This window comes from Schizosaccharomyces cryophilus, assembly GCF_000004155.1.
Source record: "Schizosaccharomyces cryophilus OY26 unplaced genomic scaffold supercont4.1, whole genome shotgun sequence".
Taxonomy (NCBI): Eukaryota; Fungi; Ascomycota; class Schizosaccharomycetes; order Schizosaccharomycetales; family Schizosaccharomycetaceae; genus Schizosaccharomyces; species Schizosaccharomyces cryophilus.
The window spans coordinates 585,878-611,546 of record NW_013185624.1 but is presented as its reverse complement, the minus strand read 5'-3'; the positions used below and the strand labels follow the sequence as shown (position 1 = coordinate 611,546).

Genomic DNA, 25,669 nt, shown 5'->3' with positions numbered 1-25,669 from the left:
AACCTCCCTACAATAATGTTTAGGTTTTAGTGCCTGTAATATAATAATATACATTTTAAGTCTTAGTTCTTCAAAAAATAATGTAGACTTACGTTCATTAAAGCTATAGAATACATGAATGGAGATGCCTTCCGTTAAAAGATTTTGTTAGTATAGAAATGATTCATATAAAACAATTTTAAACACTGTCTCCTTTCATGTTAGGGCTCAGTGAAAACGAGAATAAACTGCAAAAAGATTAGGTTGCATGCCAAGAGAATAAAAAAAGAAAGGAACGAAAGACTCAAAAGGAGAAATGCAAAATGCATGGCTGTAACATCGGGGAAGTTCTTGTATGAAGTCCCGAGACTATAGAAAGCTAAAGTTAAAAAAAAAAATATTAAAAAGAACGAAAGAAACGAAACATTCAAATTTCCAATTAAAGAAAATGAATTTCCCTCAAAAGTAGGTTTATGTACCAAAGATCCTTTAGCATCATATACGAAATATAAATCAATAAATGAATGTAGTTATATACGTTAAAAAAAAGAAGAGATTTTAAAACATAAGGGAATTACCAATACATGTAGGACCGGCTTCATTATGATACGATTAAATAGCCAATACTACCAACGGCAATAAAAGTCAAACCCAACCACCATATCGTAGTAGTATGCTTGTCAGCCAGGGGCGCAATGTATTTTAAGAGCCAACGCTTTTGTTGGACTTGATTACTATCGCTAGCACCAGAAAATGTAGTAGGAAGCATCTTGGGAGGACGATATACAAGATACATGGGTTGCTTGGGTGTACCATCCCATTCGTAAAGCTGAAGCTTATAACGACCATGATACTTGTCGACGCTTACGGCGTATTCTTTCATGACTTCATCTTGAGTGTAACGAGTATAAACGGAATGATCACCATTATTGCAAGGGTCACTCTCGAGTTGACGTCCGTCGCCTTTAATAGGAGAAAGGATTATAGCTTTCGAGTCATTGATGCTGTAAGTACCATGTTGCCATTGCAAAAATCCCTTTGGGCAATGGGGGACCGAGGCATTGGGCTTAATAATGTACAACGCTTCTTCAAAATGGCCATCGTCCGTAAAGCTATAGCTAATACCAGGAAGGTCGGGTTCAAAAAAGTCCTCGTTTAATGGATCAAAGAAATCCTAAAGTTTTGGTAATTAGTATATGTTTATAAAAGAGCATAAAAAAAAGACATACAGGTCCAGTCATTACTGTTTGTGATTTGGAACTCCAAGTACCGACTAGATCCGGATCCGACTGGTCTGCCTTTGTCAATTTAGCGATCCAAAGAAAGCTGCAAAAGAAAATGGAAAGAGGAAGAATCATTGTCAAGCACTTTAAGAAGGGATAAAGCCTGAGTACAACGGGATACTCCCTTCAATTCTTTGAGGGTGGTGTTGGTTGTTGACAAGAGAGGCTAAGGCACATATAGGTGGGAATCATCGAATAGCGTTGTATAACGGTGTACCTTGTATAAGGTCTATAAGAGAATTTGGCAAAATAATTATCACTATAGAAATAATGAAAGTAATAATAGTATGTAAAGATGGATGGATAGCTGGATATTACAAAGATCAGTAGGTAGGGATTTCTATTTCTATTTCTATTTTTATTTGGAAAAATACACCGGTAGGTGAATAATTAACGATATTTCTATTATACATACAGGGGTCCTTTTTATCCTAGAAAGACTTTGCCTATTGAATCTTTTTATAGCATAACTACCGATTCGGTTGATTTGTTTGGGATGGTACTTGATAGGCCGGCATTGGTACCATACCAGGAATAGAAACGGTAGAGGGCGGGGCGTTCATAACCATTCCAGGAGGTGGAGGTGGAGGAATCATAGCAGAACCAGGAGGGTTAAAAGGCATATTCATCATGGGCGCCATGTTTGGCATTGGTGAGTACACCTGAGGGGTTGCAAACGGCATTAAGTTGGGAAGGGGAGCGCTAGCCGCATTTGCCGTTGCTCCCATAACGGGAAGAGGAGGAATGGGAGTAGGAGCGATATTGGGAGTAACTGTACCAGAGGAAGCAGTGGTAGAGGGAGGGGCAGCTGTAAATCCAGGGGGAAGAGTAGCTTGAGGTGTAATTGCAACTTTGTTTTTCTTGGCGGCAGCAGCCAATTTTCGTTCAGCCAGGTCACCATGTCGTTCTCCTTTTCCTTCTCGTTTATATGCATAGGAGACGGTGATGGGTTTGTTCATTAAAAACTGGTTGTTCATTGCTTCGATGGCAGCATCTGCAGTATCAAAACTATCAAAATTCACAAATCCATATCCTTTTGAGCGACCATTTTCGTCGCGAACAATCTGTGGCGCTTTGATCAGTTGGCCTAAAGCAGAAAACGTATCATATAAAACGCGCTCATCAACCAGAGGATCCAGATTACCAATAAAAAGATTGGCACCTACCAAGCTTCCCACATTTTTATCTTGGCTGGACTTATTAATGCGCAGTGGCTTTCCATAAAGCTTAATTTGATTAAATATTTGGCATGCGTATTCAGCATCACGTTCGTTTACAAATTCGCAGAAACCAAAACCATTATGACTATTCCGCACGCGATCTCTTGGAATATGGATATTCCCTAACTGTTAGTAAACAATTACTGAAGCCTATTTATCACCAAATTCACTTACCGACAGGACCAGCCTGCAAACACAGCTCAAAAAGAATTGAATCTGTTACGCGCTCATCTAAGTTTCCTAAATATATAGTCGCCTCTTGATTCTTTTCCTCTCGTGCAGCCATAGGAAATTCTTTACGTCCTTCAATTCCCTGCTTTTTTTGGTGTTTGCTGAGATTTCGCTCTTTGTTGGTTAAGGTGGAAAAAAATTGCGATTATTTCCGTATTGCGTATTTATATTTTAGTGAGCTATGCTGAAGAACGTTAAGCTGAGGTATGTAAATAACGATTCAAAGATAAATAAATAAATAAATAAGTAAGAAATGAGGAAAGAAAAGAAAAAAAAAAGACATCTATTTATATATTTCTTTCTTTTTTTTTTCTGCTATGTTTGACTTGTTAGTACGGTTTATTTCTTAATGTATGTACTATCCCTGCCTTTGTAGTGAAGGAAAAAGTTCCGTGAAGCATGAAACCGTTCTTTATTTATACTCATTCTTTTAAGTTAAAAAAGAGAATCTAGCCCAACTACTTGATAATCGCTTGTGTTTACGTTTGACTTTTTGTTTACACTTGTGCTTTTCCCTGAAATCTTTGGCTATCCCAAATGCTTTTTATTCTATTTGAAAAGTACTGTTTTTTTTTTAAAAAAAAAGAGAAAAGAAACGCGTTAAAAAAAACGCCCAAGAACGAACTTCAACAATCTCACCTCCCTCCTAAAGTAACAACCACCTTGTTACCCAAGAGCTAAAAGTTGTTCTTACGGGTATGCGAACACGCAGAGTTTTTTCCTTTTACAGCTAAATCCTTTTATGTCGATTTTATGAGCTTAAAAAAGGTTTAAATGTATGCAAAATAATTTCATCATATAAGCGAATTGAATAATTTGCTTTACAAAAGAAAAAGTCCGATATCACTAGACCGTTTGAAGGTTTTGTGTATGTTTATAGAATCAGAGATTCGAAATTTGATGGATTATATGTCGAATAGGAAAAGAAAGATTTGTTTTGTTTCAAGTTTCTTTCATTAGCACGTTCATGGAACTTTATGTTTTTGTTTCACCTTATTTTCGTTTGAATCAAAGAAATAAAAGATTAACATCAGAATGATGACTACAGTTGAAAAAGAGTCTGTCCCTCGTAAACGAAGAGTGATTAGTCAGGTCGCGCAGGCTTGTCTTCGATGTCGACAAAAGAAAATAAAGTGTTCAGGAGAAAAGCCCACATGCCAAACCTGTATGAATAATAGTGTTGAATGTGTATGGCCTGACCGACCCAACATGAGAGGTAAACGGTCCTCTCCATCGTTTCCGAATCACTTATCCTCCAAAGTGAACAGTATCGCGGGCCAGCAACATACACACCCCGAATTGGATACCATAAATTTGCAAATCCCTTCGTATTTTCCTGTTCATTCGTTTCCTAGCACAGTTTCTCCATCTTCAACTGAACCGATGGACTTTTCCTTACCAATTACAAATCTAGAAGAGCAGCAAAAACAACTAAAAATTCCTTCCAACCGAAAGTTGTTACAGATGTGGGAAATCTTTCTGAAAACCTCATATACTGAACTGTATGGCATTTTTAATAAAGCTAGTATAACTTCTCAGATATCAAAAGGTTCTATTAATCCACTATTGGCTCTTTGCATTTGCACTCATGCTGCTAGATTTTCTCAAGAAGAAATCAACGTTTTCAAGTCTCCTTCAGCAGCGTCTGATTTTTATGCAAAACATGCGTTCTCCCTTCTCTCATTTCAACTTCAAGACATTTCGTTAATTAACATATCAGCATTATTGATGCTGTGTTTAGTCGAGCTTGGTGCTGGCCGAAGCTCTAAAGCATGGCTATTGTTAGGAATGGCTCTACGCATGGCTGATTCATTAGATTTGGGCAATGAGTTCAGCGAGGATTCTTTCTCTAGTTTACGTGGTATATCCAACTGGGCTGAAGGTGAGCAGCGGCGAAGAACATATTGGTCCTGTTTTATGATTGAACGGCTTTTTGCTACAGGGTTCATGGCTCCATCGAAACTCCGAACCATTTCTCTCAATCCCAATAAAACCTCAATCCAGCTTCCTTCCCCTGAGGCTAACTTTTGCTTTTCCCAGCCGATCGTTACAGAACTTTTCGATGGATCTATGCCTCAAAACAACCTTGAAGGTCAACGTCAAAGAAATAGTTCCACGAACAGAGTAAGCGACTCTTTGAGTTTCACTATGGGCAGCCTTATCCGATTGTCCGATATATGGAGTGACATTTCTCGATGGGTGCTTCGTGGTGGATATTCACAAGACATTATACCTCCTTGGATGCCACAATCTTTGTTTCAACAAAAGCTAGCGTCTTTAGAAGATTGGTTAAAAGGCCTTTCTCCTCGATTGACCTTGACCGACGAAAATTACAGTGTTTATAGTGTTCCTGGTGACTTTTCTGGTGGTTGTTTTATTTTTATGCACATGTTATTCCATGTAACGTATGTTTATCTACTAAGGAATGCCTTGGATTTGTTTCCTACGAATGGAAAGCAAGTAACGGAAGTATTTGCATCTGTTTCAGAGCGATATGGGCAAGCTGTTCCTACTGCTTGGATGGAAATGATTTTAACTCGTGTAATAAATTCCGCAAACACAATAACAAGGCTTTCAATAGAACCACTAAATTATGCCATGACTCCTTTTTTTGGTTTTTCTGCATTAACGGCTTCCACTATACATATGCTTAACAGATTTTGCATACAAAATACAAACAACGAATATCTTGATGCTTTGCAGTTTACTCGAATCGATTACTTAATCTTACGTGAGCGTTCCAAATACTGGACTTTTAATAAGGGAATGCTACAAACTTTCAAAATGATCTATAACTATTATCGATCTCATTATGTTGAAAAGCAACCGTTTATAAAATATAAAATTCCAGGGTTCCCTGCGTCCATTTTAGAATATGGAACAACAATGGAAGATTCGACATCCCCTTTAAACCGAGAATTTCCATTCTCAAGACACTATTTAATGCCTTCCAACGAATTTGTGGATTTGAGAAATGATTTAGATGGGGACAACGGTATTGCAAGCCAAGATGTTTCTGCAGATTTTGATGGTACTACGGAGAGCGAGCTGTTTATAACTCAAAACGATCTGCCAGTTGAAGAATTTCAATGGCGGAATAATCTATTTGGTACTGACGACAGATCTAACTTGTTTGAACTCGGTCGTGTTTAAAGCGTTCCCTAGTACTAATTGTTAATATTTGTATAATTAATTCTATTTAATCCTTGGTTTAATTCTAATAGACTTTTCTTTTTTTTTTGTTTAAATATTTTACAAATGACGGCAAAACTGATATTTATTGAGAATAAATGAAATGCTCATTATTTTCAAGTTAACAGTACTGTTCTGAAGCTGTTATCATGCAAACAAAGACTATAAAGTTCATAAATAAAACGTAAAGCAAGTATGAAATTTAGTTGTCTTCAAGCAATAAAAGATCACGGTTCAAATCCTTAGGAGAAACGGAAGGAACACCAGATAAATGCAAGGTTAATTCCAGGTCGCCTAAAAGGCAACGAATCACATGAGAAACACCCTTTGTACCTGCAATGGCCAAACCATAAGCATAAGGACGACCAATGAGTACCATTTTCGCACCAAGAGCAAGTGCCTTTACAATATCAGCACCACATCGTATACCAGAGTCAAAAAGAATTTCAAGTTTATCACCGACAGCATCAACGATCTTCGGAAGCATTGTTAAAGAAGCTACACCGCCATCTTGTTGACGACCTCCATGGTTGGAGACGATGATACCTTGCATACCGTGCTCGGCAGCCTTTTTGGCATCAGGGACGCTCATAATACCTTTGAGAACAATAGGGCCATCCCAATGCTCTCGAAGGAACTTCAAATCCTCCCAGTCGTGAGAAATACCAGGAAAAATAATGCTAGAAAATTCACGGGCAGCCTTGTGTAAATCTTGTTCGACCTCAACACCATGTTCTTCCTTGAAGCGCTTGCGAAAGACGGGATCACTAAATCCTAGGGCAACACCAACTTGGTCGGGCTTTAGGAAAGGATCGTAACCATTGTCCATGTCAGAAGGACGCCAGCCCAATATATATGTATCTAAGGTGACAACAAGAACTTTACAGCCAGTATCCTTTGCGCGCTTCAATAGACTGGCGGTGATGTCGTTATTCTCGTTAGAAGGCCAATAAAGCTGGTACCAGCGTTCTCCAGGGCCGCTACTTTTTGCAATTTCTTCAAAGCTTAAGGAAGAAGCGGTACTTATGATATATGGAACATGTTCCAGAGTAGCTGCTCTACTAGAACCACGTTCTCCTTCTGGATTAAAGATCATTTGAACGCCGATGGGAGCGAGAGCAATGGGGAATGAATAATCCATACCAAATACTTTAGTACTTAAGTTTGGGAAGCCAGACTTGACTAAACGTCTAGGAATTATAGACCATTTTTTGTAAGACTTGTCGTTCTTATCGGTTGTCTCACGTGTTCCTGCAGAACCATAAATATAGCCGGTAGCATCTTTAGACATGCGGTCGATGGCTAAAGGCTCCCATGATTGAGGATCGACGCTGATGCTAGGTCGCTCAAATTTGAGACCATTATCATAAATCTCTGACTCGTAAGTTTTAGGCTCTGTAGCCTTATACCAACTGTAATTACGATACATGGGGTAACTAAAAATCACTTGATGAAAAAGACTAGTATAATCAAACAGTTATAAGCCAATATAGATAGGAATAGTAAAGCCTTTTCTGGTTATGAAAGGACGTTCGTTATTAAACCACCTCTCACTTTTTGATTGATTCAAAAGGTTGACAGAATATTTATGCTTCCATTGACTCCTTTATATAATGTAAGAGAATGATTGCATATTACGGAAAAGAAGGTTATGATAAAAAGGCAAGCTTCAAGATGCCGGACCATTCAATAGGGCAGTGTTCATGATGCCGGCAATTCGATAGGGCAGTGTTCATGATGTATGAATTGAATCAACCAATTTATTCTTTTTTCTCTCTTTGTTTTTCAAAAGTATTTTCGCTGAATTCAATCCTGTATATATATATTTTTTTTATTTTCTTCCACAGTACATAATTATTTAAATATCGTATGCGAAATTCCCATTTTGTTACGAAATGATATGATGTCAATTCTCATTCTACAACGTCGTGGTTTATGGCAACAAAAGCCGGCCGTAGTATGAACCTAGACATTCAAGGCATAAAAAAAAAGAAAGAGAAGAAATCAATGAATAGAAAGAATCGAGACGAAAAGGATCTTAGTCGGATAAACTAAAAATATGCCAGTTTAGAACATCCAGTGTTTTTTTTTTTTAAATTGACACATTCATGAGCTTCATCCACACAGGATATACATATAGTAAAAGCGCTTATTTGTCCTTTACTTTTGTTTTTCATATCAGTCGCGTGAATTTGGAATTATCATATTCGTTTTTCATGATATCCATTTCGCTTACATATTGTTTATTTGTCCCATGACGAAACTGCCCACATTCCTTTCGGCGTCTACGTCACATCCCACAGTGACACGATGATATGGTTTTAATAATTGTATGAGGATCAAACAAATTGCCCGTGTGTTTTTGACTGATAAATAAAAACGAAAACATTAGTGAGTAGATAAAATTTTCTTTTTCTGAAGTTGGTCCTTCTTATTATTCCATATAGTTCGCATAGTCTCTTTCTAAAACTGGGACAGCTATCAAATGCTCTTGAGCATAATCTCCATCTATACTTTTTAAATTTCGATGGGATTGCTTTGCCAAGATAGAAACAATCGTAATTGTTTCCAGTGTAGAGCAAAATGTTTTTAGTTTTGAGCCTTTGATACTCTTTTTTATGTCCAAGGAACAAAGCTCATTTGAGAATCCCCCTTCACTTGCATACGAATATTAAATTTGTCCAGATCGATAATAAAAGACTTTAAAACTGAAAATAAGCGTATACATACATCCTCGCTATAAAAGAAAAACTTCTATAAGCAATTTATGAAATACGTTGTATTTATTGTCTCCAGTCTTTTGTACCTTCGAATGATCAAAAATGCCAGGGAAGCAACTGTTATGTTTCGTTTTTCTTGATATAAGACACAAGGGTCTATCATCGCAGAGAACTATTGATCCCTTTCAAAGTGTTCTGCCAAGCGAGATTGAAAAGTAATATCATTTTTTGAAAAATAAATGGTATGTGAGTTCCAATCGGAGCAAGAGAAGAGTATCCTACATAATTAGAATTAAAAAATTTTTGTAAATCACTACCAGTTGCACAGTAGCTAGAACCGTAGAAAGTAGGGGTCCTTAGAACTGCAAAGATTTTTCGTGTTTCAGAATTCTATAGAAAAGGATAGGTTAGCTTTTCGAACTATTGGTACATTGTTTTCTTCAATTTTCTTCTCGACTAGTGTTTTTAGGAAGACGTCATTATATGATTTCTTCACTAAGTGAAACGTCGGTTGACGTTAGTACTTGGAGTTACTTAACTACCGGTTGAATTAGGTATTCTTAGTCGTCATTCGTGACATTATAGTCGAGAAATATAATATATAAAGAGACTCGATTCATACGAATCTCCATCGCTTTTATTGAAAACCTCATTTGATTGCTATTTGTTTTTGTTTTCTTAGTATTCATCATGCCAGGAAAAGCTTTGCTAGTAGCCAGTAGTTATTATGGTCCCATCTATCCAGATGGCAAAAACACAGGCGTACATTTCTCAGAACTTTTGACCCCTTACGAAGTTTTCCGCCAAGCAGGTTTAGACGTTGATATCACTTCCGAGAAAGGCACTTGCCATTTTGACGACAATTCCGTCGATGAGTCCAAATTACCTGAACATGTAAAGAATGTCCTTCATGATAAGAGCCACGAATTCTGGACCGCCATAAAAAATATGAAGCGTGCAGCTGATGTTGACTATTCAGAATATAATATTTATTTCGTTGCTGGTGGACATGCTGCCCTCTTTGACCTACCAGGTGCTATTGATTTACAAGCCATTGCCGCTCAAATTTACAAAAATGGCGGTGTTATAGCAGCCGTCTGTCATGGTCCTTGCATCCTTCCTTTCATTTCTGATTTGACTCGTAATAATGCTTCTTCCATTGTCGAAGGTCGTAATGTTACAGCCTTTAACAAAGCCGGGGAAGAGAGTATGAACATGTTGGACATTATGCAGAAAAAGAACTTGGAAACCATGAACGATGCTTTCAGAAAAGCTGGTGCTAAATTTATCGATCCTGCTTCTCCCAATGATGATTTCGTTCAGAGCGATTCTCGCGTCGTGACCGGTGTCAATCCTCAAAGTGCCGCTTCTACAGCCAAGGCAGCCCTCCAAGCTTTGAAGGCATAAAATACTCCTCTTACGATTCAATTGATTATAGACGTAAAAATATTACAATTCATGAATGATATGATAATTATTTTTGATCATAAGGCCAGAGCGAATAGAATCGTATCCAACAAACATATAGTATTGTTTGTTTAATTTTCTTCACATTGATTCACGTAAGCGTATACAATTCGTTCCATGACTTGGCATTGATTTGTAAAAGCCATATGGCGAAACCATGGAACCTTCCTTGTATGTATGTATTCGTCTCGTCCATCGATCCACTAGAATCCAATCTTTGAGCTTTAGTCGTGGTGGTAAGGCAAAAATGTGAGAATACAACCCCATCGTCGCATTCAAAAAGTGGTATTATAAGAAAACTCTGCATCCAAAATACTCATCTTTATATGTTTGAACGATAAAACTAGAAGACCAATCCTATAGCATTTCAACCTTTTTTAAGGATTCATTTGAAGGTTTATGGGTTGTTTATAAATGCTTATAAAAATAAATTACTAAATGCTGGGGTTCCTTTTGACCAACCCATAATGGTTCATCCCTTATCTCCGCATCCTCCACAATCATGGTAGAACGTTTTCCTGACCCCTCTTGTTGATCATCAGCTACCTTAAAAAACCAGAAAGTGGAGAAAAACGTTCTTTCTCCTCTTCGCTAATAAACTGTAACTTTAAATTAACAAGTTCACATAAAACTGCGATTCAAACACCATGCTACACATAGGCATCTAGAATCAACGATTGTTTATTTTATTTTATCCTTTTTGAAAAATGATAAAACAAAAAAATGTTCACCTGTTTCTATTTCATCACTTGGTGATCGGAAGGAGTGAAATAAAGGCATAATTCTCCGCAAATACAACCGATTTCTCCGCACTTCAACGGATGCGTGGTAGGCTTTCTATTTGTTCCAATTGTGGAGAAAATGATCACATGGTCTTCTCCAGCGAACGTTAACTGTCACTTTTGATCTGCGCAAAACAGGCATTATGCCTTAATAGATCGATCAAGATTCTGCATCTCCAGATTCGCTGAAATTCTTCGTTACAACGTTACCTCTTTTATCTCATGATTCCTCCTTATCCGTTTACTTTTGGATCTATTAAACTTTTCCCCTGTCAAGGATAAACCTATGAAGGAATAATTCTACTCCTATTCGTCTTTATTACGTATCTGAGATTCTCCGTCATGCGATACTTTTTACTTTAAAGAAATTGTATAAATTCAGTCTATTTTCAACTGTTTTCTCTACCTATTTTTGGTTTGGTTCTTCATCTTGAGCTGCTCAACTAAAACTTAGTTTGCGAAATCTAAAACAAACATTCCCTAACTTAGCTTTACCCATTTACCCTGGTCTTTTTCATAGATTACGGTTCATAATATTTGGTTTGTGCCCTGTCTTTTGCGAGTTCCCTCTCCTTTTTCATAATCTTACCAATTTACCCTTAATATACCTTGATTTTGCCAGGTTTTCACGTTTCATATAACTTGGGGTTAATTTTAAGCGAATCACCAACTTAAATAAAGCGAAGCGAGAATAACCTGTGATATTATCATCTTTTGTCACTCGGATATCATATTATTGTCAAGGTTGAATAACAAACTTTGATAATACGATTTCTTAAGATCGTTGTTTATTTGAGGGTTAATTTGCTATCCAAATTTCTTTATTTTCTAATAGTTATTTAAGCCTGTTTAGTTTATGTTAAGTAACTTGTTTTAACTCATCATGCGGCTCTCTTCATATCTGTTTTCAAAGTCCTTCTTCCTCTTATTCCTCTGTTCCCTTCCATCTGTGTTATTAGCTGAAGACTCAGCAAGTTCAACCAGTTACCGCGCAGAGCCGACTCCCGTCCCTCCTCAATCGGGCATTCCACAGCGTGTGTCAATCTACGAGCCTTACCGCGGAGGCAATTGCCATGGCTACCGTGCCAAGGACATTTCGGAAACCGAACAAGGTGTTACGGGTACCTTGGAACTTATTGGCTCCCCTTGCTATGCTTACGGTACTGACTATTCCGCTTTATACCTGAATGTCACCTACGAAACAGAAGACCGTATTCACGTCTCAATTCGTGACGTGAATAACACTCAATTCCAATTCAGCAACCGCCATGATGTTTGGGACGCACCCCTCTACCACTATTCTTCCTCTGTCGATAAATCAAACATCCTCTATAATTTCTCCTTCAATGCCGATCCCTTTGAATTTTGGATTACCAGAAAAAGCGATGGCGAAGTCTTATTTGACACAAGAGGACACCCTTTGATTTTTGAAAACCAGTACATCGAGCTCACCACCAACATGGTTGACAATTACAACATTTATGGTCTTGCTGAAACCATTCACGGCTTACGTTTGGGCAACAACCTCACTCGTACTTTCTGGGCTAATGACGAAGCTTCCCCTCTTGATCAAAACATGTATGGTACTCATCCTTTCTATCTGGAGCAAAGATATAAGCCCGTTGATTCCGACTCCAACAGTGACCAACCCACATATACTTCTTCCTCCCACGGTGTATTAATGCTTACTGCCAACGGTATGGACGTCTTGCTACGTCCTAAATATCTTCAGTATAGAATGATTGGTGGTATTATCGATCTTTACGTCTATGCTGGTAGTAAGAAACCCCAAAACACTATCACACAATTTGTTGGTTCTATTGGCTTTCCTCAAATGCAGCAATACTGGTCTATGGGTTTCCACATGTGCCGCTGGGGTTACGAAAACATTAGCGAAATTATGCAGATTCGCGAAAATATGCGTAAATTCAACATCCCAATTGAAACCTTTTGGAGTGATATCGATTACATGCACAATCTGCGCGATTTTACTGTTGATCCCATATCTTACTCTCGTGAACAAATGATTGAATTTTTCAATGACATTGAATCTACACATCAACACTACGTTCCCATTGTTGATGCCGCTGTCTATGCCGCTAACCCATCCAATCGTTCTGACGACACCTATGGACCTTACTATGAAGGTGTTGAGAAGGACATCTTCCTCAAGAACCCTGACGGTAGCCTTTATATTGGAGAAGTATGGCCTGGTTTCACTGTATTTCCTGATTTTACCAATCCTAAAGTTCAGGATTATTGGAAAGCCGGTATACATAATATGTCCTATGCTTTTGGCTCTAATTCTTCTGATTATATCCCCTTTAGCGGACTATGGCTGGACATGAACGAACCTTCGTCCTTCTGTGTTGGATCCTGTGGTTCTGAACTAGTCAACCTGAACCCTGTTCATGCTCCCTTCAAGCTCCCCGGTGAGCCTGGTTACCTTGCTTTGAATTATCCCGCCGGCTTCAACCTTACTAATGCCACCGAATATGCTTCCGCCAGTAGCGCTTCTTTAAGTCAATATTATGCCACTGCAACTTCTTCCATGCAAGTCGTTTATCCCACAGCTGTCCCGCTTGGTGTACAACCTAAATTTGACATCAATCATCCTCCTTATGCTATCAATACCGAACAAGGGAACCATGATTTGGCTAACCATGGTGTCAGTCCAAACGCTACCCACCACGATGGAACACTCCGTTACAACTTGTTCAACATTTACGGATATGGAGAAATCAAGGTTACTCACAAGGCTTTAAGTGATTTACAACCCGGTGTTCGTCCTTTCATCCTAAGTCGTTCTACCTTTTTAGGTTCTGGAGTTTATTCTGCTCATTGGCTAGGAGACAACCATTCTAACTGGCCTAATATGTTTTTCTCAATCTCGGGAATGATGGTTTTTAATATGCTGGGTGTTCCTATGGTTGGTGCTGATGTTTGTGGCTTCCAAGATGATACTGACGAAGAACTTTGCGCTCGTTGGATGGCAATGGGCGCTTTTTCTCCTTACTATAGGAATCACAACCAATTAGGCAGTATTCACCAAGAGCCTTATCTTTGGGCTTCTGTTGCTGAAGCTTCTCGCCGAGCCATGCACATCCGCTATTCCTTGTTGCCTTACTGGTACACCTTATTTAGACAGGCCTCTTATGATGGAAGCACACTAATCCGCCCTCTTTTCTTTGAATTCCCCGACGAGCCTCTTTTAGCCGGAGCTGATCGTCAATTTATGGTTGGTGATTCTTTGTTAGTTACTCCAGTCCTGGAACCCAACACAACTACAGTAAATGGTGTTTTCCCTGGAAGTGAAGACGTTGTATGGTATGACTGGTACAACCACACTTCTATTGAGCACAAGCCTTATGAAAATAAAACTATGGATGCACCTCTCGAACACATCAACGTTGCTATTCGTGGCAATAAAATTATTCCTATGCAAGTCCCTGGTTATACCACTCATGAAACTCGTCAGAATCCTTTCAACCTTCTTGTTGCCCTCGACAAGCAAGGAAATGCTTACGGTAACTTGTACGCCGATGATGGTGTTTCCATCACTCCCAATGCTACTCTCTGGGTTGATTTTGCTGCTAAATCCAACAAACTCTCCAGTGTTTCTTTTGGCACCTATGAAGTAGATGTACCATTGGCGAATGTCACCATTCTAGGTGTCTCTTCTTCCCCTAAACAAGTTCATTTCAATGATGACAACATCAGCTCTTATACTTATTCTGAATCTACCCAAGAATTGGTACTTAGCAATTTGGATAAGTTTACTTCTACCGGGGCTTTTGCAAGCAACTGGACTATATCCTGGTGAAATTTCAATCATTTTCCATAGTACCGTTTCCATTCTTTCCAATATCTACCATATTTTGATTGCATAATTAAATAATATTTTATCTTTTTTGTTATAAACTTCGTTCACATTTCCCTGTAAAACTCAACCTTTTATACAATCCAATTTCAATAGGGAGATAGATTCGAGCGTGTAGTAGCCCTTAAATCATGTTAATAGTAGTTCGCTAATTGTTCTTATTATCGTAACCTAGCAGTATGAAATTCCTTATTTCTCTTACTACCAAAACCATGAACAAAGCTTTTGTCTAATAAAAATGCATATTGTGGGTTAAATTTGTCATTAGCAATTTCTGAGTTTTAAAAAACAAAATAGAATAGAGTAAAATACCTGTCGAAACATGCATCTCGGTAGTTTATTATGCTGACGTGTTATTCGCAGCAATTTTTCAAAGCAACAAAGTTAACGTCATCTTACTTTTCAAACTCGTTCATATGGAAACTTTTTCCCATTTAAGGGTTTATAAAGGTGAAAAGGTGAGAGAGCTTCTTGGGTTTGATCTGACGGAAAACTTGGAAAAGTTTCATGAAGAAGATTAATCAAAAAAAGGTAGGTACCACAGGACCTGTCAGTGAAGATTTAGATTCAGCAAAAGAATTTGAAGAGAGGATACGAGAGTATGCAAAAACGTTGGAAGATTTTGGAATTCGTGACCGAGTCACGGGGTTTTGCGCGCGAAGATTTAGGATTAATGGAAAATTTAATGAACGGCTCATGATTACTTCTCTTATGGATCAACTGATGTATCCCTTGAACGTGCTGTTTTCTAGAAGACCAAAACGTAATGTGATCCCTATGGTAAAGGAATTTGATGCTTTATTGGATCCAGGTGCCTTTTTATTAGTAATTGGACATGAAGGATCGGGAGCTCATAATTTGCTCAAAGTTTTGAGCGGAGTAGTCGAAGAAAATCAAACATTAGAAGGAGAGCTAAACTATGATGGGTTGGATTACCGCACAATGCATAGTCAATATAAGACTGATCTAAGTTATCACAGCGATGACCACTCGTCATTTGCAACCATTTCTGTGCGCCGTTTGTTAGAGTTTGTCTGTGCTTGCCGCCTCCCTGAAGTGAAAAAGCCCGGAGTCTCTCGTGAAAAGACAATTCAAAGGATCTGTGAGATTATATGCGATGCATTTGAATTGAATAGCTTTTTTAATCATCGAGTTTTGAAAGTTAATAGTGGAGGTGATCAGAAACGCATCGGTATCGCAGAGACAATGTGTGCACGGCCGTTATTTCAATGTTGGGACAACACACTGCGTGAATTCGACTCGGTCACCGCTGCCCACGTTCTTTCAAGAATCAAAATCATCTCGCGCGTCTTCGGAATGACTCTGACTGCCATTTCCAATCAACTTTCTGACAAGATCTTTCGTATGTTTGATATGGTAACAGTTTTATATGAAGGTGAGCAAATCTTCTACGGTCCGAGTTCCCGTGTAAAGGATTACTTTTTAAATCTCGGTTTCGTTCCACAAAGTCATAGTACTGTTGGTGAATTCGTCACTTCCTTGTTCTATCCAGGGCTTCGAACCATTAATAAAAGCCATAAAGGCTTTATACCATCTACTCCTGCTGAATTCCGTCAATGCTGGCTTGAAAGCGAGGATTATGCGCACTTAATATCTACAATTAACGAGTATAGGGAATATCATAGTGACGTTTCGGCATTTCATACAAAGGATTCATCCAATACTCCCATCGTAAAGTGGAAACGCTTCTTTAATCGGATTCCTTGTCCCGTTCCTTATAGATTACAAGTCTTGGCCTTTGCTAAAGTAACGTACTTCCACTATCTTCATGACTATGCTTTTCATTTAACGTTTATTTTTTCTTATATATTTCAAGGCTTTATGCTTGGCTCTATCTTCTACCTCATAGAAAATACCTCTGCAACCCTTTATTCTCGAGGTAGTTTACTTTCAGCATCAATCATATTTACTGCCATTCAAACAATGTCTGAGGTAGATATTATATTTACGAAAAAGTCTCTATTTGCTGAACATCAGATTCAGTCCTTATATCAACCTTCGGCAACTTTGTTTGGCTCAATCTTAGTGGAATTTCCTCTTCGTTTGGTATTTGTTGTGATGTTTGATATAGTCGTTTATTTCTTGAGCGGTTTAAGAGTCAAGGCTGGTGCTTTTTTTACCTTTTTTCTCTTCACCGTTTTAATTACTTTTTGTATGGCATCAATCTTTCGGTTCATTGCTTTACTTTCCACTACAGCTGAGATTGCTGCTTTGATAGGTGGTATCGCTGCTATCTATTTCATTTCATTTTGCGGTTCCGTTATGCCAATCAATTATATAGGATGGTGGTTTCGATGGCTTGCCTATGCCAACCCTATTCAGTATGGGTATGAATCCGTCATGTTGAATGAGTTCAAGGATAGAATATTCAATTGTTCAGCGATTATACCAAATTTACGTTTCCCTCTACAGAACAATATATGTCCTTCTCCTTCCAGCATGCCAGGAATTCCTTATATCATAGGCTCCAGTTACTTGAATGTCGTTTTCAAATATACAACCGACTTTTTATGGAAAAATTGCGGTATTATTCTTGGGTTTGCAATTTTTATCTTGTTGCTATCTCTGGTAGTAGCCAACTATATCAGATATGATAGAACGAGTATGGTTATTCCTGAATATCAACTGAGAAAACTATACACGACTGTACAGAGTTCATGGGCAAATAATTCAAGCGAAGCGGCGTTAAAGCAGAAAAAAGAAGGCGAAGCTCATAGGGCAATGGACATCTCCACGTCTTTGAGAACGACGGATGAATTGTCACTGTGTTGGAAAGATTTGTCCTTTTACATTTTGGAAGATGGAGTGCAGAAATGTGTATTACAAAAGCTCAATGGTTATGTAAAACCTGGATGTTTAATGGCATTGGTTGGTGAAAATAAATCAGGTAAATCCGTACTTATTAAAATCCTTTCCCAACGTGGTGTATCGGGAATTGTTGAAGGACAAGTATCTTTGGACGGGATAAAAAATTCCAAATATTTACGGAAAAGGATTGGTTATATTTCGAACAAACTAATGTTTGTTCCCCAGTATACTGTGCGAGAGACTCTCCGATTGCACGCTTCACTTCGTCAAAGTGCTGACATATCTATGTCCGAGCGGTATGAGTATGTAGATAAGGTTATCGATTTTCTGGGTCTATTAGATGTTGCTAGGTTCGTTGTGGGCGATACAGGTGGAGGTTTATCATTATATCACAAAAAGCTTACAGCAATTGGGATTGAGTTAGTTGCAAGGCCAGGATCTATTCTTCTTCTGGATGAACCCGTCTCTGGTCTTGATAGTCAGTCCGCTTGGATGCTTGTTGCTACACTTCGAAAATTAGCAAATGCAGGTTTGTCCATAATGTGTTCAGTTTCGCAACCAAGCTCGAGACTTCTTAATTTATTTCATTCTATAATGATTCTTGATGGTTATGGTCGGACTGTCTACCTCGATGAAGTTGGCAGCTATGCTTTGAAGCTGACAAAGTATTTCAAGAAAATTCATGGAAACGATGAAAATAGTGACAAAGATCCGGCAGACTATGTACTAAAGTGTGTATACTATTCAAACGAAAGTGAAGAAGTGGACTATGCAGCTGCGTGGGAATCGTCAGACGCGCATAAACGTCTTATACCGGAATTAGACAGATTAATGAGTAGCGAGATGAGTGATCAAGAAGTACGCTCCGAACAGGAGTATCTAAGTAGTACGCATTACCAAACGTTTAAGATTATGAGGCGAAATTTCACCTCTTACTGGAGAGATTCTACACTTCTGATTAGTCGGTTGGCATTTAATACGCTGGCTGGGTTGCTTATCGGATTTACGTTTTATAAACAAGGCAATGGAATACAGAGAACACAGAATAAAATGTTCTCTGCCTATATGTTAACAATTGCTTCTACTTCTCTTATTAACGGATTAATACCAAAATTTATTCATTTACGTGATATTTATGAGTATCATGAAGAGAACTCTGCCACCTATAGCCGTCCTGCTTTTATATTGGCATTCTTCATCACGGAAGCAGTGATTAATTGTTGTTTTGGAACAATATTCTTTCTTTGTTGGTACTATCCAAGTGGCTATTATTTAAATGGTCACAATACCCCTTTTTATGGTGGTTACGCCTGGTTGATGATGATGGTTTTCGCTTTGTATTATACTACCCTCGGTATAGGCATTGCTACAGTTTCTTCTAGTTCGGGTACTGCTTCATTGCTAAGCGGTACTGCTTTCGTATTTGTGCAATATTTCAATGGTATGGTTCAAAAGCCTAGCCAACTAGTAGGATTTTGGAAATGGATGAATGATCTTAGCCCGTATAAATATTTCCTTGAAGGAATGATTGGAAATAATCTACATAACGTCCCAATTATATGCGAACGTACTGAAATGTACGTGGTAGATCCTCCTATGGGGTATACCTGTGGAGCATACTTTTCTGATTATTTACAATCCTCTGGTGCCGGCATTATTTATAATCCGGAAGCTCTCTCAAGTTGTGAGTTTTGTCCGTACAAAATTGCAGATGAACTGTTGGCTGGTTTTGGGTATTATTACCATCATCGGTGGAGAAATTTTGGTATCCTTATAGGCTATGCTGCCTTTAATTTGGGTTTTGCCATAGTTATCTATGAGATTATTCGAAGCATACCGATTCATCGACTCCTTAGTCAGGTCCTGCGGAAACGAGTTCAGCGTACTCGTAGGAAGAGAAGAAAGTTTGAAGAATCAAAAAGTTAGATATAAGATTTCTTTTCCGCTGATTCGATACTGCAAAACTAGGAAAATTTTTGGACAAGAAACCTAAAAACAAGCTAGAAAGTTGGCTTTTGTTATTTTTGTGTCATACTTGCTTTTTTGAGTAGCGATTAAAGCAAAGAAAAATGCTAATTTTGGAATGAAGCGATCTTTACGACTTTAGAAGTAAGATATCTGTGCAAATCTGCATCTGTAAGTTTTGAACAAAAGATTATTTCGAACGCCCATGCTTTTCAACGGAAACAGTAAAGACATTTTGTGTAGTTTTAGGAGTTAGAACTTGATTAAAAATATCAAGGTGGTAACACTTCAATTTTCTCTTTTTACTTGTTTTGTTCCTTTGTTTTTTGCTTACTAACATCATGCTTGTTTTAAGTGTAATAACCTTCGCTAACCCCTTTCTAACGAAACTTTCGATCGGCTTCTCTGACTGCAAAACCGAGAGATGTATTACTAATGACGCAGAAAACAGAAGAATATAAATAGGAGGTGTTGCTCCCTACTAAAGTTCTGTATACCAAGAATACAGCCTTTGAATTATTGTTAACAGTATGAGTTCGAATAACGGTATTATCTTGAGAAAGCATATTGATCCTGTCGAAGGATATCCCAAAGTTGGAGAACATTTTGGTTTAGAGGAACGTCCTTTTAATTTGGAAGCTGCTAAGGTGGATGAAGAGCATCCTTTGCTTTTGAGAAACATTTACACTTCTATTGACCCTTACATTCGCATTCGCATGCAAAGTCCTCAACGTAAGAGTTATTTGCCATCTTTGGATTTAGGACAGGTGATTCCAAACTTGACGTTGGCTGAAGTCGTCAAGTCTGCAGTTCCAGAATACAAGACTGGCTCCCATGTGGTTTTTATGAGCGGTTGGGAAGAATATACTTTTGTACCCAAAGACGCTATGAAGATGGTGCAGCCTATTTCCAATCCTTACAATTTGCCTTTGATGACCTTTGTGGGTGCTTTAGGAATGCCCAGTCAGACGGCATACGTTGGACTTAAACATGTTGGAAAACCCAAGGCAGGCGAGACTATCTACATTTCTGCGGCTTCTGGTGCTGTCGGTCAAGTCGCCGGCCAATTGGCGAAATCTATGGGCTTATACGTTGTAGGAAGTGCGGGATCTGACGAGAAAATCGCCCACTTGAAGGAATTAGGCTATGATGCAGCTTTCAACTATAAAAATGAAAGTGTTCATGATGCTCTTCCTCGTCTCTGTCCTAAGGGTATTGACATTTACTTTGAAAATGTTGGAGGTGAAACATTGGATGCCGTTCTCATGAATGCCAACTTTCACGCTCGCATCATTTTCTGCGGAGCCATCAGTCAGTATAACAATCCCAATCCTTATGGCTTGAAGAATTATGCTCAAATTCTTACGAAGAGTCTTACGATTGAGGGCTTCATTGTCATGAATTTGATCCCACTTTACCAAGAGGAATACTTCCGTGAAATGCCTAAATTGATTGCGGAAGGAAAGCTCAAGTATAAGTACGACGTTTATAAGGGCTTGGGTTCGATTCCTGAAGGCTTGATTGGTGTCCTTCAAGGAAAGAACTTTGGTAAGGCTCTTGCCAAGATTGCTGATGAGTAGATTTTTATACTTGCCTTTCCTTTGCTTGGTTACTGTTTATAGAGTGCTTACGATTTCTTTTATGAATATTTCTACTATTTCCATAATTCTTTCTCGTTTTTGTTTAGTACAGTAGAAGAGTGTATTACAAAGAGCTTTGTTCGTAAATAATAAGAACTCTTTAGTATGATTCCAATAAATTCGTGTTCCTATGCTTTCTTCATGAAATTAAAAATCAATTAATAAGCAAGTAAAAATGCTCTTTTATAAGCGACAGAATGAAACGGTTGATTTCGAGATCCATTTTCACCATTCTAGTGTTCCATGAATGAGATGGAAAGTGTAAGCATCTTACTACATATTCACATCACGCATAGTGCACGTAAATGTATTGTCATGAAATAGCTAACTGTTGCAGATCTTGATTTCATAGGTAAAATATAAATAACAGCGATGTTATATCCAAAAGGGCATCCGCCAAATCTCAAAGTAAGAAGGAACAAAGCTTTGGAAGTATGGCTTTTGCTCCTAGGCAAGATAATATGAAAACTATTTACTTTTTACGCCATGGATTAGTTGATCACAAGACCGATGAACAGGGCGTTCATCGAGATCACGATCCTATGTTAAATGAGGAAGGCATCAAGCAAGCTGAAAAGGTTCGAGACGAATTAAGAGATGCAGAACTTCCTGTGGAGATCATTTTTTGTTCTCCTTTGCGCCGGGCTATTGAAACCATGCAAATTGCATTCCAGGATTACCTGAAAGAAGGCCATGTCCCGGTAAAGATCCTTCCTACTTTACAAGACTGCGGCGACTGGGAATGTAACGTCGGAACACCAACTGCAGAATTGGAACAGCAATTTCCTAGATATGACTTTTCAGCCTGTTACGAGGACAAGTTATATCCCAAGAAGGAAGGAATCCACAAAGCAGACTTTGAGACCAGTGTACTAAAGACTCAACAGTTAGCTGAATACTTTGCCAGGGTACCTCAAAAAAATTTAGCAGTCGTAACCCATGGTGTTTGTATCCGTCTCTTTTGTGGTTTCCAGAAACCAGGGGAAACCTTGAATGCTACTCCCAAGGACAAGAACTCTTTTAGTCCTTGCCAGTATGGTGGGTATACTTTTCATTATTATAGCGACAAAACCTGGAGATTTACTCCGCTTGAAGGGAAATCGTAATGATAGCATTACTCGGAAGTACTCTAATTATTTTTTCTTTTTTTTTTTGAACCGGTCTGTGACACTTCAGACCCCGTTCATTGTTGACGAAATTATGATTCTTCTAACGGCCTGTCTATGAATTTGTGCACAAAGGTTGGAATTCTTTCCCTAATAATGATAATTATACCCTATAGATGATACTACTATAGTATGGTAATGGATCTATTAAAAGGCGTGTTTCTGTTTTTGTTCCTTTTAAATAAAAAAATCGTATTAAAAGTATAAATTATAAAAGCAAAATTAATGGAAACGTTCTCAATATATATTCATAATGAGCACAAAAGAGTCATTGAAAATCAGAGTAGCTAGCAATTCAAGAAAATCATAAAAGCAAAGAGGATACATCAAAAAAATTCAAATAAGTTTCAGGCAATAATACTAAGGAAAAAAAAAGTTAGTATGTAATACTCATGAAGCATCATCCATTAAACGAAAATGTAAGTTTCATACCACATTGCAGGAGGCTTGGGTTGATACCAATAAGCTCCACTGGTAGTAACAGTAGGCTTGGAGGGAGCATTGTTCATCAAAGAAGAAGAGCTAGAGTTATTGGCGTTGTTCATGGTGTCCATATTGCAGATGAATGGAAAAGTTCGTTCTGGCCAAAAAACAAAAGTAAATGTTTCGTAAAAGCAAATCAAGTTTTGGATGAAGAATTCACTTTGAAAGACTCCTATTTATACCCTCTATGGAAGGACTGAATTAGTTAGCCCCGACTCTCTTTGTTTTTGTTCCTATTCTGTTCCCATTCTTCACAAACAAAGCGACCATTATCGAACACGTCAAAGTATGCTCGTCATCCAATTCTAAAGCGCAATTGTAACAAAACATAAGCTTTCAAAGACATAATGGCTTTGATTATCCACAATGCAAAAGTTCGTTTGCGAGTTGCAAATACATGATCAAACAAAAAATGATACCTGCTTATGTTTACAGATATCGACGATAGTATTTTGGTTATAATGCAAAAGCTGAAAGAGTCTTTATGGACTAAACGAAAGATTTCCCTTCTTGTCTTAAATATGTAAGCGTCAAAAAAGCTGTATGATGGATGATAAATACAAGAGAATGCGGACGAAAAGATGCTTGTTTTCCCTTCTTTCTTATATAAAGTTTCAATCAGACAGGAAACTTGGTTTATGTTTCCTTTCTTTTACTTTTTTCTGCTTTTTTTCAATAAAACCTGATGATACGAAACTGACATGATAGGTATTTTGTTAATATAATACATATTACAATAGACCATCATAAAATCATACTTTCGAATATTATCAGCTGTGATAAGACTAAAGGATAATATATTACAAATTGTAAATAAACGATATAAAAAGTGATACAGAAATCAAGATATGGAGTCATCCGAAAATAAAAAATAAACTTTCAGTTGTCTGATCTGGTCTAATTAAGTCGTAAAAATTTTTTTAGGACTGTTCAGGCACTTTGCTGAAATAAATTAGACTAATGCATTCGTAACCCGCCAGAAGCTGAAATCACCTGTCCAGTGATCCATCGACTACTCTCATCAGCAAAGAAAAGCAACTACATCTGCTATATCTTGAGGGGAGCCGAAGCAATTCTCAGGCGGTGTATTTTCTTCAAAAACCCCAGCTCTTTCTCCAAGTCCCTATAACATATCCGTGTCAACGGCTCCTGGATTGACTTGATTTACGGTATGACCTTCGGGGCCTAACTCGCTAGCCCAGCACCTTGTGAAACCTTCAAGCGCAGATTGCTAGCATTGTACAGAGATTGTTGCGGAAGGCCTTCCCTTCCAGCAATACTTCCAACGTTAATGATCCTGCCTCCTATTTTGGGAAAATACGGAGCTATTTTTTCCGTCATGATGTAGGCTGCTCGAACATTTACATAAAAAGTCTTGGTAAAACTTCCAATGTCGCCTTCCCTATAGGTTTTGGCTGACCTGCGTACCCTGCATTATTAGCAAGGTTATGAACGATGGAAACGAAAACTTGAACTGTGGCATCAACAATATGTTTAGCACTTGAAACATCACGCAAATTTGCCTGAATCTTGATTGCATCTGCTGAGGTGCCAAAACCCTTTATTTTTTTCACCAACTGTTCAGTTGCATCCATGCTGCTGTCAGATGTGAAGGTAATGACTACTTTAGCACCACGACGTGCCAATTTTTCAGCCACTTTTGCTCCGATACCACATGAGTCAGCTGTAACGATTGCTACATTATCTTAGAGGGAAAGAATGTTCATTAGCATTTTCCAGATAGACAGTAAAATTGGGCTGAAAGGTACGTTGATTCCATCTATTTATGAAAAACTCTTGAAGCAACATTGTCGTCGCGCTATATTACACAATGATTAATTGTGTATCTGTGTGTCACGGTAAAAAAACTCACATGTTATGGGAATGTTTATCAAGCAGAAAAAAATAAGTAGGACGGAATTGTCTATTTCCATTGGACGACTTGGTATTACGTAAAGAATAGTAATAACATCCAGGGATCTGGTAAACTAAATGAAATTCTTGAAACCAACCTTATTTAGCCTGATCAGTTGAATCTATCTTCCAATCTGAAGATTCAGACTGTAGACGCAGATACATATGAAGCTTTCCTTATAATATTAATCAAAAGAATTATTATTCCATCATCACAAGCGTCTTTGTTTCCAATTGCACGATTCTTGATTTCTGTATCACGCTTTTAACTGTTTATTTACATATTCGTAATATATTATCCTTTAGCCTTATGACATTTTGTAATATCCAATGAATATTCTTCTATTACTGCGTACTGTAATATATATAAGATTAACAAGGAATCTATCATGACAGAAACAAGACATGTTACTTCATGGGTGACGAATCCGTAAAAGGAAAAGAGAGCTGAATAAACTTACATAAGAAAAATGGGTTCAATCAGAAAAAGAAGCAGATAAAGGGTACTCATATTTTTTTTTTAGAAACAATAAGTTCATTGATGAATTGACTTAGAATGTTACTCCCACACGAACGTATAAAGCAGTGTTTTCTTGTTAAATATCCAGACAAGTAGATGAGTAATTATAGCAAAAGCTAGTATATAATATCAATGTCTTGGATTCCATCGCTTTACGTCTTTTATCCGAAATCCCATGCAGAATATTTAATTCTTAGGACATGAATTATTGAATTATGAACGATTCAAATATGCCTGAAAACATTTTTTTTTTTATTTCAAAGAGTTACAAACAATTGGTAGAATTATATAGGAAGTATTGATAAATTCCATTTGAAAAGCAACCATCTTATTAGTGATATGATCAATCCACTTTTTTTTGTGTATGAAGTAATTTTCATCAATCTAAGGCTTCTTTA

General features: G+C 37.9%; 12 protein-coding genes across 12 annotated transcripts; 6 read left to right on the top strand and 6 right to left on the bottom strand.

Annotated features, from left to right (window-relative positions):
* Window positions 1–61: 61 nt before the first annotated feature.
* SPOG_03833 (ER chaperone Rot1) lies at window positions 62–1,425 on the bottom strand. Its single transcript, XM_013166097.1, has 2 exons — window positions 1,209–1,425; window positions 62–1,153 (listed from the first exon to the last, which is right to left on the bottom strand). Exons 1-2 carry the CDS (start codon window positions 1,335–1,337, stop codon window positions 581–583), a joined length of 702 nt encoding a protein of 233 aa, XP_013021551.1. The 5' UTR covers window positions 1,338–1,425; the 3' UTR covers window positions 62–580.
* Window positions 1,426–1,585: 160 nt separating this feature from the next.
* SPOG_03832 (RNA-binding protein Sap49) lies at window positions 1,586–2,832 on the bottom strand. Its single transcript, XM_013166096.1, has 2 exons — window positions 2,657–2,832; window positions 1,586–2,604 (listed from the first exon to the last, which is right to left on the bottom strand). The coding sequence occupies exons 1-2, from the start codon at window positions 2,766–2,768 to the stop codon at window positions 1,733–1,735; spliced, it is 984 nt and encodes a 327-aa protein (XP_013021550.1). The 5' UTR covers window positions 2,769–2,832; the 3' UTR covers window positions 1,586–1,732.
* A 610-nt stretch (window positions 2,833–3,442) lies between these two features.
* SPOG_03831 (transcription factor) lies at window positions 3,443–5,995 on the top strand. The gene has a single exon (XM_013166095.1). The coding sequence runs from the start codon at window positions 3,749–3,751 to the stop codon at window positions 5,864–5,866; it is 2,118 nt and encodes a 705-aa protein (XP_013021549.1). The 5' UTR covers window positions 3,443–3,748; the 3' UTR covers window positions 5,867–5,995.
* Window positions 5,973–9,025, bottom strand: SPOG_03830 (cytochrome b2). Its single transcript, XM_013166094.1, has one exon. The coding sequence runs from the start codon at window positions 7,332–7,334 to the stop codon at window positions 6,108–6,110; it is 1,227 nt and encodes a 408-aa protein (XP_013021548.1). The 5' UTR covers window positions 7,335–9,025; the 3' UTR covers window positions 5,973–6,107.
* A 78-nt stretch (window positions 9,026–9,103) lies between these two features.
* SPOG_05517 (uncharacterized protein) lies at window positions 9,104–10,507 on the bottom strand. Its single transcript, XM_013166647.1, has one exon. It carries the CDS (start codon window positions 10,397–10,399, stop codon window positions 10,184–10,186), a length of 216 nt encoding a protein of 71 aa, XP_013022101.1. The 5' UTR covers window positions 10,400–10,507; the 3' UTR covers window positions 9,104–10,183.
* On the top strand, window positions 9,141–10,115 carry SPOG_03829 (ThiJ domain-containing protein). Its single transcript, XM_013166093.1, has one exon. It carries the CDS (start codon window positions 9,316–9,318, stop codon window positions 10,030–10,032), a length of 717 nt encoding a protein of 238 aa, XP_013021547.1. The 5' UTR covers window positions 9,141–9,315; the 3' UTR covers window positions 10,033–10,115.
* Window positions 10,508–11,259: 752 nt separating the features above from the next.
* On the top strand, window positions 11,260–14,812 carry SPOG_03828 (alpha-glucosidase Agl1). Its single transcript, XM_013166092.1, has one exon. It carries the CDS (start codon window positions 11,758–11,760, stop codon window positions 14,695–14,697), a length of 2,940 nt encoding a protein of 979 aa, XP_013021546.1. The 5' UTR covers window positions 11,260–11,757; the 3' UTR covers window positions 14,698–14,812.
* A 358-nt stretch (window positions 14,813–15,170) lies between these two features.
* On the top strand, window positions 15,171–19,509 carry SPOG_03827 (ABC transporter Pdr1; the record flags this gene model as incomplete). The annotated part of the gene is made up of 2 exons (XM_013166091.1): window positions 15,171–15,212; window positions 15,286–19,509. 2 exons carry the CDS (start codon window positions 15,171–15,173, stop codon window positions 19,507–19,509), a joined length of 4,266 nt encoding a protein of 1,421 aa, XP_013021545.1.
* A 394-nt stretch (window positions 19,510–19,903) lies between these two features.
* On the top strand, window positions 19,904–21,298 carry SPOG_03826 (NADP-dependent oxidoreductase). Its single transcript, XM_013166090.1, has one exon. It carries the CDS (start codon window positions 20,079–20,081, stop codon window positions 21,126–21,128), a length of 1,050 nt encoding a protein of 349 aa, XP_013021544.1. The 5' UTR covers window positions 19,904–20,078; the 3' UTR covers window positions 21,129–21,298.
* Window positions 21,299–21,454: 156 nt separating this feature from the next.
* Window positions 21,455–22,581, top strand: SPOG_03825 (phosphoglycerate mutase family protein). Its single transcript, XM_013166089.1, has one exon. The coding sequence runs from the start codon at window positions 21,623–21,625 to the stop codon at window positions 22,292–22,294; it is 672 nt and encodes a 223-aa protein (XP_013021543.1). The 5' UTR covers window positions 21,455–21,622; the 3' UTR covers window positions 22,295–22,581.
* SPOG_05516 (uncharacterized protein) lies at window positions 22,436–23,034 on the bottom strand. The gene is made up of 2 exons (XM_013166646.1): window positions 22,787–23,034; window positions 22,436–22,714 (listed from the first exon to the last, which is right to left on the bottom strand). The coding sequence occupies exons 1-2, from the start codon at window positions 22,906–22,908 to the stop codon at window positions 22,702–22,704; spliced, it is 135 nt and encodes a 44-aa protein (XP_013022100.1). The 5' UTR covers window positions 22,909–23,034; the 3' UTR covers window positions 22,436–22,701.
* Window positions 23,035–24,022: 988 nt separating this feature from the next.
* Window positions 24,023–24,432, bottom strand: SPOG_03824 (uncharacterized protein; the record flags this gene model as incomplete). The annotated part of the gene is made up of 2 exons (XM_013166088.1): window positions 24,023–24,239; window positions 24,266–24,432. 2 exons carry the CDS (start codon window positions 24,430–24,432, stop codon window positions 24,023–24,025), a joined length of 384 nt encoding a protein of 127 aa, XP_013021542.1.
* Window positions 24,433–25,669: the final 1,237 nt, after the last annotated feature.